Source organism: Bos indicus x Bos taurus, chromosome 3 (assembly GCF_003369695.1).
Source record: "Bos indicus x Bos taurus breed Angus x Brahman F1 hybrid chromosome 3, Bos_hybrid_MaternalHap_v2.0, whole genome shotgun sequence".
Taxonomy (NCBI): domain Eukaryota; kingdom Metazoa; phylum Chordata; class Mammalia; order Artiodactyla; family Bovidae; genus Bos; species Bos indicus x Bos taurus.
The window spans coordinates 17,120,282-17,131,802 of NC_040078.1; the positions used below are offsets into that span (position 1 = coordinate 17,120,282).

The window sequence follows — 11,521 nt, forward strand, 5'->3', positions numbered from 1 at the left end:
GGTGTTGGAGAAGGCTCTTGAGAGTCACTTGGACAGCAAGGAAATCAAGCCAGTCAATCCTAAAAGAAATCAACCTTGAATATTCATTGGAAGGATTGATGCTGGAGCTCAAGCTCCAGTATTTTGGCCACCTGATGTGAAGACCTGACTCATTGGAAAAGACCCTGACATTGGAAAGATTGAGGGCAGGAGGAAAATGGGGTCACAGAGGATGAGATGGTTGGTTGGCATCACTGACTCAATGGACATGAATTTGAACAAAGTCCGGGAGACGGTGAAGGACAGAGAAGGCTGCCGCGCTATATACAGTCCATGAGGTTGCAAAGAGTCAGACGTGACTTAGGGACTGAAAAAACCTCCCAGCTGCCAGGCCAGCTCTCTTTCTCCTGCACCAAGCTGCACAGCAGGGACTTGAGGGTGGCTTAGAATGGCTGTCAGGAGATGTCTCCCCATTTATGGGGTCTCCTAGGCAGGGAAGGGACTGGGACCTTCTGAACTCTGCTCCCCAAGCTCACAGCCTGGAGTGCTTCCTGGAAACACCCCCATACTCTCAAGCAGGATCCCTGACATCCCTGTTGCCATAGCAAAGACTCTTAAAACAGGATTTGTAAGGTCCATGGCAGGCAGGCTGCAGGGAGCTGGAATCTGAGCCTGGTTCCTTGCTTCGTGCTCAGCACTGGGGAGGGAGCTGCAAGCTCCAGGCTGCAGAGAAGATGGATTCAAGGCTCTCTGCCATCTTCACCAACCACCACTGTCTGACCCTTCTGCACACTATGCCTCACTTTCTTTACTTGTAACCCAGGGGACAGATGCTGTTCATCTTTTCCTGCCCTGTGCCCCATCCTAATCCTGCCAGAGTTCTCTCTCTGCTGAAAGCACAGTGCAGGAGGACGACCCTGATTCGGGCTCTGGTGTTTGGAAGGCTCACCCCAGGCCAGTGATGACCCGGGAGAGGTTGCGTGCAGGGCAAGCAGTGAGGGCAGGGGAGTCACTTGGGTGTCTCTGAGGTGAGCGCCTGGGTCTGGAGGCTGCTGAGGCAGGGAACCTGGGAGCCAGGCCAGGCTGCAGGGTCACAGGGCAGTCAGGGCTTCTGCTGACCTGAGCTCTTAGCTACCAACGAGGCCCAGAGGAACTCCCGACCCCTCCAGGAGCTCAGCTTGACCTGGAATCTTAAGATCAGAACCTGCAGGCCCGGGAGGCTCCCCGGACCCAGTGTCCTTCCTCATGGCAGTGGTTCGGCCTCATGGCTGCAGACCCAGGGATGGCTCTGGTTTCTTCTAGCGGATAGGCTGGGCCCTTCTCACGCCCCCATCCTCCTGGGGCCAGGGCCCTGCTCCCCACCTGTGTGCACGCCTTCCCTTGTGTCCACAGGAAGGACGCTGCATCTGCTAGAGATGCCCTACACCCCCATGGATTTAGAACTCCATCTGTCCTTGACTCCAGCGTTCTTCCTCAGACACGCTCTGTCTGTGTGCACATCTGGAGGACTTCCAGAGGCCTAGGTTCTGGTTCCCAGGTGGCTCAGTGCCAAAGAATCCATCTGCCAATGCAGAAAATGTGGGTTCGACCCCTGGGTCGGGAAGATCCCCAGGAGAAGGAAATGGCAACTGGCTCTAGTATTCTTGCCTGGAAAAAGCTCATGGACAGAGGAGCCTGGCAGGCTACAGTCCATGGGGTCACAAAGGTCAGACATGACAGCACACAGCACTCACACACTCAAGGTTCTAGTAGGAGAGGGCTGTGTGGGCAGCATTGGGCAAAGAGGGGGTAGGGCTGGGTTGGGACATGGCTGGAAGGTCAAGGGGAAGGTATGACACCTATTTCTCTCTGTGGTGACAATGGCCAACTTCACTGGGAGGTCCTGAGCTGGGATGAGTAAGGGGCACCTGAGCAGTGGAGTCTGGAGTCACTGGGGAGGAGATGGTTCAGGAGATGAGCCCAAGGGACCCAGAAGAGATTCACAGTTTCTCTGCTTCTTTTTTTTGTTATTACTGCATGAAGAAGTTGAGGCCCAATTAAGGCCCAGGACTGTCTGATGCCCAGACTTCTGGGAAGGTCAGGTTGGGAGGCGGGAGGGGGAAGAAGCACGCAGAGCACTGACTCGGAGGAAGACTTTATTTCACCCCCATCACCCTGCCCCACAGCGAAGGCAGCCCTGAGGCCCTAGGTGGGCAGTGGCTGGCCTCCTGATTAGTGGCTGTGGCCATGACCGCCGTGGCTGTGGCCGTGACCTCCATGGCTGTGGCCGTGGCCGTGGCCATGGCTGCCCTGGTCGTGGCTGCCCTGGTCAGGGCTGCCCTGGCCAGAGCATGAGCCTGAGCCACCCTTCCCGTAGCCTGGCCCGTGCCTGTGGCCTGGTCCTGGGGGTGCGGTGTTGTGCATCTCCTCGTGGGAGGCTACCGTCAGCCTGGCCACCAGCATAATGAACTCCTCGAAGCTCAGCTGCTTGTCTACATTTGTGTCCAGATCCTCCATGATCTCATTGATAGCAGCTTCATTCTTCTTCTGCTTCTGCAGGTGGGAGACACAGGGTGTCAGGGCTGGGTGTGGTCAGGGCTGGGGACAGGTAAGAGCACTGCAAGTGACCCGATGGCAGAGGCATAGGGACACTGGGCTTCCAGGCCTCAGTTTCATCATCTATTAGATACTTTCTAATTCCTTCCGCACATAACCCGGGCACCACTATTCTCTCCCTTATACAGGAGAGGATCCAAGGTCAAGTGACTTGCCCAAGGTCACGCAGTAAGTACGGTGATGTCTCCTCACTGGGTTCTTACGACAATTATAGAGAGACTTGGAATTCCCTGAGGAACACTTGCAAAAATGGTCTTGCAGAGGGTAACTAGCTCGTGCAGATTGCCAAGGCTTGGGAGTGGAAGGGAGGACACCCACATTACAATCTGACCCAGAGCCTAGACTTGTCCCATTCTCACAGCCTCCCCTCCCTCCCTCTCCAGGCTAGTGACCCTCATTTCAACCTGTAGGGTGGGAAAGCATCTGAAGGAAATGAGATGGTGTGATAAGTGTGCAAGGAAGGGCATGAGGGGAGGATCCAGGCCCCCCTGGGCTCCAGCTCTGCCACCCACTGGCTGGGCACTTTTGCTGAGTCTCCTCTTGCAATGCTTCACCATGATCTCCTCTTCTGTACCTTTGCCATTGTCCTGGCAGAGCCGTCACTCCTGAGCAGCCCCCGGGCAGGGACCTGGCTTTCACTCCTGGCCTATCTGCTCTGTATGTTGGGGGTGGTGGATGGGGTGGAGTAGGGGTCACACAGAGAATCTTGCCCACACAACATCTTGGCTGTATCGTCTCTTGTCCCCCCTGACCCAGAGTCTGTCTTGCTGAGTTCTGCCCCTGCGGGGAGCTGTCAGCATCACCCCGACTCTGTCTACTGCAATTCTCCACCTTACAAAGGTGGGGGGGGGGGCCCAGGCAGGGCTGGCCACCTATTCTGGGCTATCCTGCTCCAGAAATGGAACTGAGACTGGGACTTACATGTCCCAGCCTTCTGAGCACAGCATCTGTGTCCCCCAAGTCACCAAATTTGGAAAGAAAACAAAAAGATCCAGTGGAATGAATCTTCCTTTTCTTAGAGCTGCCGGATCATTTTCAGATCAGGGAAATAAACTAACATGTTATGGAGCGCTTTGTCCACACTGGTGCTGGGCTGGGTCCCTTCCCACACGCTGTTTATTTGTTTCCTACCTGAGAGCCTTTGGATTAGAAAAGTCCTCTTGGGTCTTCTAAGTTCATCTGACGCTTGGAGGCTCATTAGCTTCCTTCCAAGGGTCGTTGTCACTTGCTTCCCCTAGCCCCTTCCCAACACTCAGGTTTCAGCTCAAAGGTCACCGCCTTGCAGGGACCCTTCACGTATTTAACTAGTTCCCTGTCTCCTGCCCAGTCCACATTGCCCACAGCACTCTTTTGGCAGTGAATCTCTCTGTGTTCTTGATTGGTCAACACATTTGCCACAAGTCTCTCCCCTCAAGACAGTGGGTCCCTGTTGGCCACTACGTGCCCCGCCTGGGACGGAACCCAGCACACTGCACAAGCTCAGGCTGTTGGGACCAGCTACTGTGGACCGCCTCTAGTGACAGGGTCCAAATCCTGCTCTAAACACGGAGCCCACTGCCTTTGGAGGCTGGGTCGAGGGGCAGGAACATTTTCCTTGCTGGTTGCTGACTGTATCCCCATTCTCCATCCTTAGCCCAGACTGAGTCAGGTCTGCCGGGAATCCAGCCTTACCTTGAGAAAGTTTGGCAGCTCTTTTTGCACCAGCTGTTTGAATTCTTTCTGGATCAGGGTGTCATAGTGCCCTAGCCGTACAGAGTACTGGTGGAAGATGTTGATGATGGTTTCTATGCTGCTTTCCATTTGTGACATTTTGTCCTCCATTTTCCCGCCTTCTGTTTGAGCAACGGAGTTGGGTGCTTAGAAGACTGTCAAGCTTCCTTGGACCCTCCTACTGTCCGCACACAGGAATGAAGAGGAAAATACAGAATGAAAAGAAATTGGGGACTGCAACTGAACTGGGAGATGACCCAGTTCCAGACATGAGAGGAATGGCTTATAGAATGTCTAGGGAATGCCCAAAAAGAAGCCTTTGAGGATAGGAGACTGCAGCAGAGCATGACCTAAGAAAAAGGGAAGGAAGCTTTAAAGTGAGCAGTCAATCAAGGAGGGCGTCCAGGTTTGAAAGGAAGATGGGGAAGGGGAGTGAAGAGTCAGTGGGCAGGCTCCGGCCCCGGGGTAGCTGGCAGCTCACTTACCCAAGCCGAGAAGCCTCGCAGAAGGGTTTGACAGCAAGATGTGGGCCCAGTTTTTATACACCACTGATGGAGACACTCAGCCCTCTTGTGCGAAGATTGCTTCATAGATGAGCCTATGTGGTAAGCCCAGGCTGGGCTGTTTCACTGCCAGGAAGGGGGCTGGGCCAGGACAGGAAGTGTTCACAGAGCTCTTTTTGACTTTTTGTGAAATTCCCAGCCCTGGCCTGGAGCTGGTTTGGGAGGAAGCTGGTTGCTTGGTCCACTTCCCCTCCACCCCACGCCCCTGTCCCCCTGAGTGAGGTAGGAAGCAGGCTGCCTCTCTTCTGGGACCCCTCTCTCAACAACCACCAAGGTTGTGCTTCCCACCTGTGATAGCCAGGGGCTGGTGGTGGGCTGAGGACCCCTGAGGTGGCCAACCCACTCTGGCTCCAGCTGTGGCAGCCCAACAAGGATGGCTGAACTTCCTGCACCTGTCTGGCTCTGGCTTTTAAGAGGGCGAGGGGTCTGCCTCCATTGTTTGAGCTGATGGAGGTGGTGCAGACGACAGCCTGCAGCCATCCTGCGCGGTTCCCTCCTCAGTTAGGGAATCTCTGTTTTAGGCTATGGGGCAAGTTCACCTGGGTGCCCCTCTGTGTGCATCCACAGCGCCCTCTGCTGCCTCTATCAGGGCATGTTTCGCTCTGGACCAAGGATCCGAGACCCAAGCTCACAGGAGCTAGAGTCCTGGAGCCAAGTGGTGAAGCAGTGTGGGCTGGTGAGCACCAAGAGCACCATCCGTAGTGTGACTTGTGACAGCAGATGTGGGTCTCAGGGTTGGAGAGACTAGAGAGTGGTGGGGACTGTGGCAAAGGACAGCATTCCCCACTTGAGGGGGCCGCTGTTACTCAACCTCAAGGGAAGGCAGCACGTGAGAGAGTGGATCATTTAACGGACCTTTCAAAGGTTCAGGAAATCTGATTTTTTCTGTGAAAACTCTTGCTTATAAGATTTGTCAACTACTTTGAAAGGAAAATAAAAACATTAGCTATGAAACATGGTATGCCCTGAACAAAGCATGGTTGCAGGGCAACGCCTGAAGTTCTTGTGTTTCAGGTCTCTCTCCTCCACTCTGCTGAGGTTGCCCGAACCAGGGATGTGGCCTGAATCACCTCTGCGGTTCCAGGATGGAGCAAGAGCCTGCTCGGTAAATGTAGAATGAACAGTTGTTGAATTAATAAATGCAGGAATGGGGAAATGAGTGAGTGTGAAATACACACAGGTCTGTTTGTTGCCCCGTGACTTTCTGCAGAGATGTTGGCTGGGACCATGCAGTGTTAGTTAGGATGGAAGTGAATGGGTAGGAGGAGAGGAGGGTCGGTGGTTGGTGGAGTGAGCAGCTGGACAGGGCTTCGAAACAGAAGGGAGTCCTCACTTGGGGGTCCTGCTTTGGCAGTGAGTTCCCTCATGACAGAAGGCGGTGGCAGGGGCAGGGGACTTCCCTGGTGGTCCAGTGGCTAAGTCTCCATGCTCCCAATGCAGGGGGCCTGGGTTTGTTCCCTAGTCAGGGAACTAGATCCCACATGCCACAGCTAAGAGTTCACATGCCACAACTGAAAGACACTACATGCCCCAAGGAAGATCAAAGATCTCAGAACTCAGAGCCTGTGCAGCAAAAAAAAAAAAAAAAAAAAGGCCTTGGTTGGCAGACCTCATGGTCCCAGGCTAACCCAGGCCTGGGTGAGGCTGAGGCTGATTGTAGAGGCTGTGACCTGGGTTGGCTATTTCTGGCTTGGTCAATAAGTGCCCAGATCCCACCCAGCCTCCTCATTGCCAACCAAGGCCAGAGGTTGGAAGGAAACAGTGGTGGGAAGTGGGGTCTTCTCGTAGAGAGACATTCAGAGCTGCCTGAGTGGTCATGAACTGGGACAGTTTTCCTGGTTCTGGACAGGGGGCATGGCTTCCTCAGCTGTGTTAAAAGCACACAAGCAAACAAGGGAGCAGGCAGACGCTCAGCAGCTCGAGACCTATCAGTGAGCTTGGTCACCCCTGAGGCTACGACCAAGAGGGGTCCCAAGTCTAAATCCTTTCCCCTGACTCCTTCTTGCTGTCTTCACTCATAATCTCTGTGATTTCTGGGGAGTTTTCTTTCCCCATTTTCTGTTCCCTGGCTCCCGTTTTTCCAGTCCTTCTCTCCTATCTCTTGTGGAACCTGGTTTTTGTTCTCAGTGCGTCCCTGAAGTTCCAGAGCCTTCCAGAAATTCCTGATGAATATCTCAGCGTGTCCCTGTTGACCTCCTCTGCCTTGCGGGAATCCCTCTGAAACAGGAAATAAAGAGCTGTCACATTATCACCACGTTGGCGTTCTAATGGCTGACCTTGGGGTCCCTCTCCCTCACTAGCTTATTAACTCCTTTTACTCATCCCTGGAAGATTAACGTCATCTGAGAGGCATCTGATAAACGGTTGCAGAGTAATATGTGACTGACATGGCTTTGATAGAAACTACGCTGAGAAGATGATCATTTCCTGTAATTAAGAAGTTGTGCAGCTCGGGAAAATGCAGAGAAGGAAAACAAGGAAGTGGGGAGGGGTGAAGAAGATATGGAGATGAAGGAGATTCCGCGGGTGAACGGTAGGTAGCCTGGGATGATCAGAGTTCGTGCTGCCTCCTTGTGGCCTATCTGTGTCAGGACAGCCTGCTGCATTTCTTGGGCCCTGATTCTTAACCTTTCGGTTTTCAAGGCCCTTTGACACTTGACAGATTATTGAGTATCTAAGAGTTTTTGTTTATATGGGTTACATCTACTAGTATATACAATACTATACAATTTAAAATACTTATTAATTCACTTAAAATAGTATCAGTAAGCCCATTATCTAGTAACATATTTTTAAAGTGAGACATAATTATATTTTCAAAAAAAGGCTAGTGAGAAAAATTATATCTTTTGTTGCATTTTTGCACACCTCTTTAATGCATGGCTTATATGAAGACAAAAGGACTTTCCTACTTCTGTAATCAGTTTGTTGTATGTGTTGTTTTCTTTTTCTTTTTTAAAATTTATTTTTAATTGAGGGATAGTTGCTTTACGATATTGTATTGGTCTCTGCCATATATCAACATGAATTAGCCATAGGTATATATATGCCCCCTCTGTCTTGAACCTCCCTCCCACCTCCTTCCCCATCCCAGGCCTCTAGGTGGTTACAGAGCCCTGGTTTGAGTTCCCTGAGTCATACAGCAAATTCCCACTGGCTATCTATTTTACATATGGTCATGTACACTTCCATGCTTCTCTCTCCATACATCTCCATACATCCATATACCCTCTACTTCCTCCCCACCCCAACCCACCCCATGTCCATAGGTCTGCTCTCTGCGTCTGCATCTCCATTGCTGCCCTGTAATTAGGTTCATCAGCATCATCTTTCTAGGTTCCATATATATGTGTTAATATATGGTATTTGTTTTTTTGTTTGAAGATTTGAAGACAATCGAGCCTCACACAGATAAGTAGTTGGAAAGAGGAGAATATATTAATAGTCTTTAAAAGTTGTTGCTGAAATGGCAAACCACTCCAGTATTCTTGCCTGGAAAATCCCATGGACAGAGGAGCCTGGCAGGCTATAGTCCATAGGGTTGCAAAGAGTCAGATATGACTGAGCCTACACTTATATAAATAATTACAATAAAATTTGTTGTGAATATTCTTCTTTGATAATTCACCAAAACTCAACAAGTGGAAGTTTTGAAAGGGTTGTCCTAGAATCTCAGACCATATTAATCAATTCTTTGTTACATTAGAATTCGTTGGTCTATCACGAAATATAAATAGGTCTCCTCAGCAAAAGAGACACTGATGTATAGAACAGTCTTTTGGACTCTGTGGGGGAGGGAGAGGGTGGGATGATTTGGGAGAATGGCATTGAAACATGTATAATACCATATATGAAACGAGTCGCCAGTCCAGGTTCGATGCACGACACTGGATGCTTGGGGCTGGTGCACTGGGATGACCCAGAGGGATGGTATGGGGAGGGAAGAGGGAGGAGGGTTCAGGATGGGGAACACGTGTATATCTGTGGTGGATTCATTTTGATATATGGCAAAACCAATACAATATTGTAAAGTTAAAAAATAAAATAAAAAAAATAAATAGGTCTCCTATGACTCTGTAACTTAATATACTGGTCACTTGGAAAAGATTGATTCACTGGGTTATCCACATCTTCCAAATGCTGGCACATTTCATTATCTAATATATAGACATATGTAAAAATCACATTTATTGATAAAACCACTGATCTCATCATGAAAATCTTTACGTTTTGAGAGACTGTCAAACTCATGGTAGCAGAGCCAAATTTTTCAAATTCTAATTTTTGCTCGAAAGTTCCAGTTTTATTACACTAACACATCCTACTGGTTTTCCTTGAAGTAAAAGTTTAACTCTGTTTATTTTCAAGATAGATGTCTGCCTTATATACTGTAGCATGAGTATCCATAATTGAGCTGTTATTTGTTCTTTCAAGTAAAAATGGTGTTTCTATGAAAAAAGTGGCTAGTTCAATTTACTCTTCAATCACGCAAGTGCTTTTCCTTGAGAGGATCATGGTTGAGATCGAATGAAATGAATAGCTTCCATCGCTTCACATTTTCGTTTGAAAAGAATACAGCATGAGAAGCGCAGGGGCTGCTAGTGCAGTGTGCTGCCGCCTCCCTGGTGCCCGCTAACGTACGAATAGTCTGACCCACTGTTGTTCTAGGGTCACTGGGGTAAATATCAGTGCAGCGAGGAAGGGGAGGATCTGGGGATACTTGGTTGGTGGGAGGCTTCTTGTGGTGGGTGGTTCAGGGTGTATTATCATGGACTGCAATGTTATATCATGACTGGAAATAGTCATGACCTCATGGAGCCCCTGCAGGGTCTTGGGAACCCCCAGGTTCCTTGGAACGTTCTTCGAGAACCACTGTCTCAGGCAATACGTTACTTGAAGCAGCCTGTGTTATCTGTCTGCTTTTCTTTTTCCTTCCTTCTTTTCCACAGAAGGTCTCTTGGAAGAAGCCAGGCTGGATGTGGGGCCTCCTGGCCCAGGTGAGGAGTGAGACAAGGACCCTCAGCAAGGTAGCCAAGGAGGGTGAGAGAGGGGGAGATGACCAGGGTGGGGCTGGTCAACTTAGCAGGCCAGGTAGGATTTTGGTCCTAAGCGGGTGTCAGGAGGGGAAGAGAGCGGAGTGGGCTGCTGCTGCTGCTGCTAAGTCACTTCAGTCTTGTCCGACTCTGTGCGACCCCAGTGTTCTTGCCTGGAGAATCCCAGGGACGGGTGGGCTGCCGTCTCTGGGGTCGCACAGAGTCGGACATGACTAAAGCGACTTAGCAGCAGCAGCAGCAGCCCACTCTGCTCTCTTCCCCCTCCTGACACCCTCTGTTCAGAACAGGGTTTTTCCCTCAGGGAGCCCCTCAGCCTGTTAGTCTCCAAGAATTTTCTGGTCTCAGGATGGACCTGGGCTCACCTGCTCGCCCTCCTCTCTCAGGCAGCCACCACCCACCCAGTCTCTCCTCAGGGTTCCCACCTCCCAAACCCATCTGCAGAATGGAACCATTCTCCTCTCCCTAACCTGATGCTCTGGGGGCCACAGGCCTCCTCTCTGAGAGCTTCACTGTGGGTCAGGCCTGGGAGGTGGAGGCCTGGGAGACAGTCCACAGGTTCAGGAAAGCCCCAGGCCCTGCGGTGTCAGTCCCCAGGCTGCAGGTCTCCCTCCCCCTCGAGTATCTCTGGGGCTGCTGCCACTTGCTCCGGTGGCCCAAGATGAGACCAGAAACGCCCCACTCTGCTGCCCACCACCCCAGAGCCCTTCTTCCCAGCCCTGGGCCTTTGTGGGTCCACAAGGGAGAACAGTAGATGGAACTAAGGTATTCAAGGGGCCCCTCTGAGGGAGGTTTTCTGGGGACCCCAGGCCTCAGGGTGACTCCATAGCTTCACTCAGGACAACCTGTCCAGATTTGAGGTGTTTCCTCAAAAGGGTCCATTCAGTGGTCTCAGGAGGCTGCTCCACCCATGGAGCGGAGGGAGCTCCTGCAGGTCCCCATGGAGACACATGTCCTATGGCATGCACACAAGGTGTCACGTGAAGTTTCCTCCACGAAGACTCAAGGGCTCCCAACACCAGAGCCTCAGACTGCAAGTAAACGTGGAACATGTGAGGTGATAACTGTGGCTTTGGGCTGACAGCGGCTGAGGGGCTGGAGTGTCTTGGCTTGTGGGAGGCTTTTTGGGTGGGTGACAGTCTGATGCTGAGGTGTGGGTGGTGGGTGAATGGGCCCCTTGGCCACAGAGTGGGAATCAGTTCTAGCGATAAGCACATATGCACGTCACCTTCTGGGATACACTTTTCGACTTTATCTGCCGCTGCTGGTGGGGCTGATGGAAAGGGGTGGGAGGTGGGGGTTGGGGAGCAACCTCCATCCAGAACCTTCAGACTCCTGGAGCAGATCTGTCCCCACAGGCAGAAAGTTCCCAGAGGTCAGGATGTGACCCCCAGGTCCCACAGGCACCCCTGGGTTCGCCAGGCTTCCTGGGAGCCTTGGGCAGCCGCACCCTTTCCCAGGGAGGAGGTATCTGGGATTATTCACAGGGCGGGTCCCTGTTGTCAGCACCTGTCTGGTCTTGATTCTTCTCGGTTAGAGGGAGCCGCTCAGAGCCTGGCCCTCCTCCTCTCCCCCCTTTTTTAGGGCTCCTGGCTTTGCTCTTCTCTCTGAAAAACCAGGGCC

At 51.6% G+C, this 11,521-nt stretch overlaps 1 protein-coding gene across 3 annotated transcripts; it reads right to left on the bottom strand.

The window, feature by feature from the left end:
• Positions 1 to 2,097: 2,097 nt before the first annotated feature.
• S100A9 (S100 calcium binding protein A9) lies at positions 2,098 to 4,879 on the bottom strand. 3 transcript variants are annotated; one of them, XM_027533127.1, is made up of 3 exons: positions 4,770 to 4,879; positions 4,246 to 4,465; positions 2,098 to 2,511 (listed from the first exon to the last, which is right to left on the bottom strand). In XM_027533127.1, the coding sequence occupies exons 2-3, from the start codon at positions 4,393 to 4,395 to the stop codon at positions 2,191 to 2,193; spliced, it is 471 nt and encodes a 156-aa protein (XP_027388928.1). In that variant the 5' UTR covers positions 4,396 to 4,465; positions 4,770 to 4,879; the 3' UTR covers positions 2,098 to 2,190. The 3 variants fall into 3 exon arrangements, with proteins under 3 accessions (XP_027388928.1, XP_027388946.1, XP_027388937.1); XM_027533145.1 differs by having other exon boundaries at positions 4,246 to 4,406; positions 4,770 to 4,874; XM_027533136.1 differs by having other exon boundaries at positions 4,246 to 4,462; positions 4,770 to 4,873.
• Positions 4,880 to 11,521: the final 6,642 nt, after the last annotated feature.

Coding starts and splice junctions, on each gene's coding strand:
- S100A9 (XM_027533127.1), bottom strand. CDS start 4,395: ATGGAGGACAAAATGTCACAAATGGAAAGCAGCATAGAAACCATCATC. Junction 2,512..4,245: donor AGCTGCCAAACTTTCTCAAG/GTAAGGCTGGAT, acceptor TCCCACCTGCAG/AAGCAGAAGAAGAATGAAGC.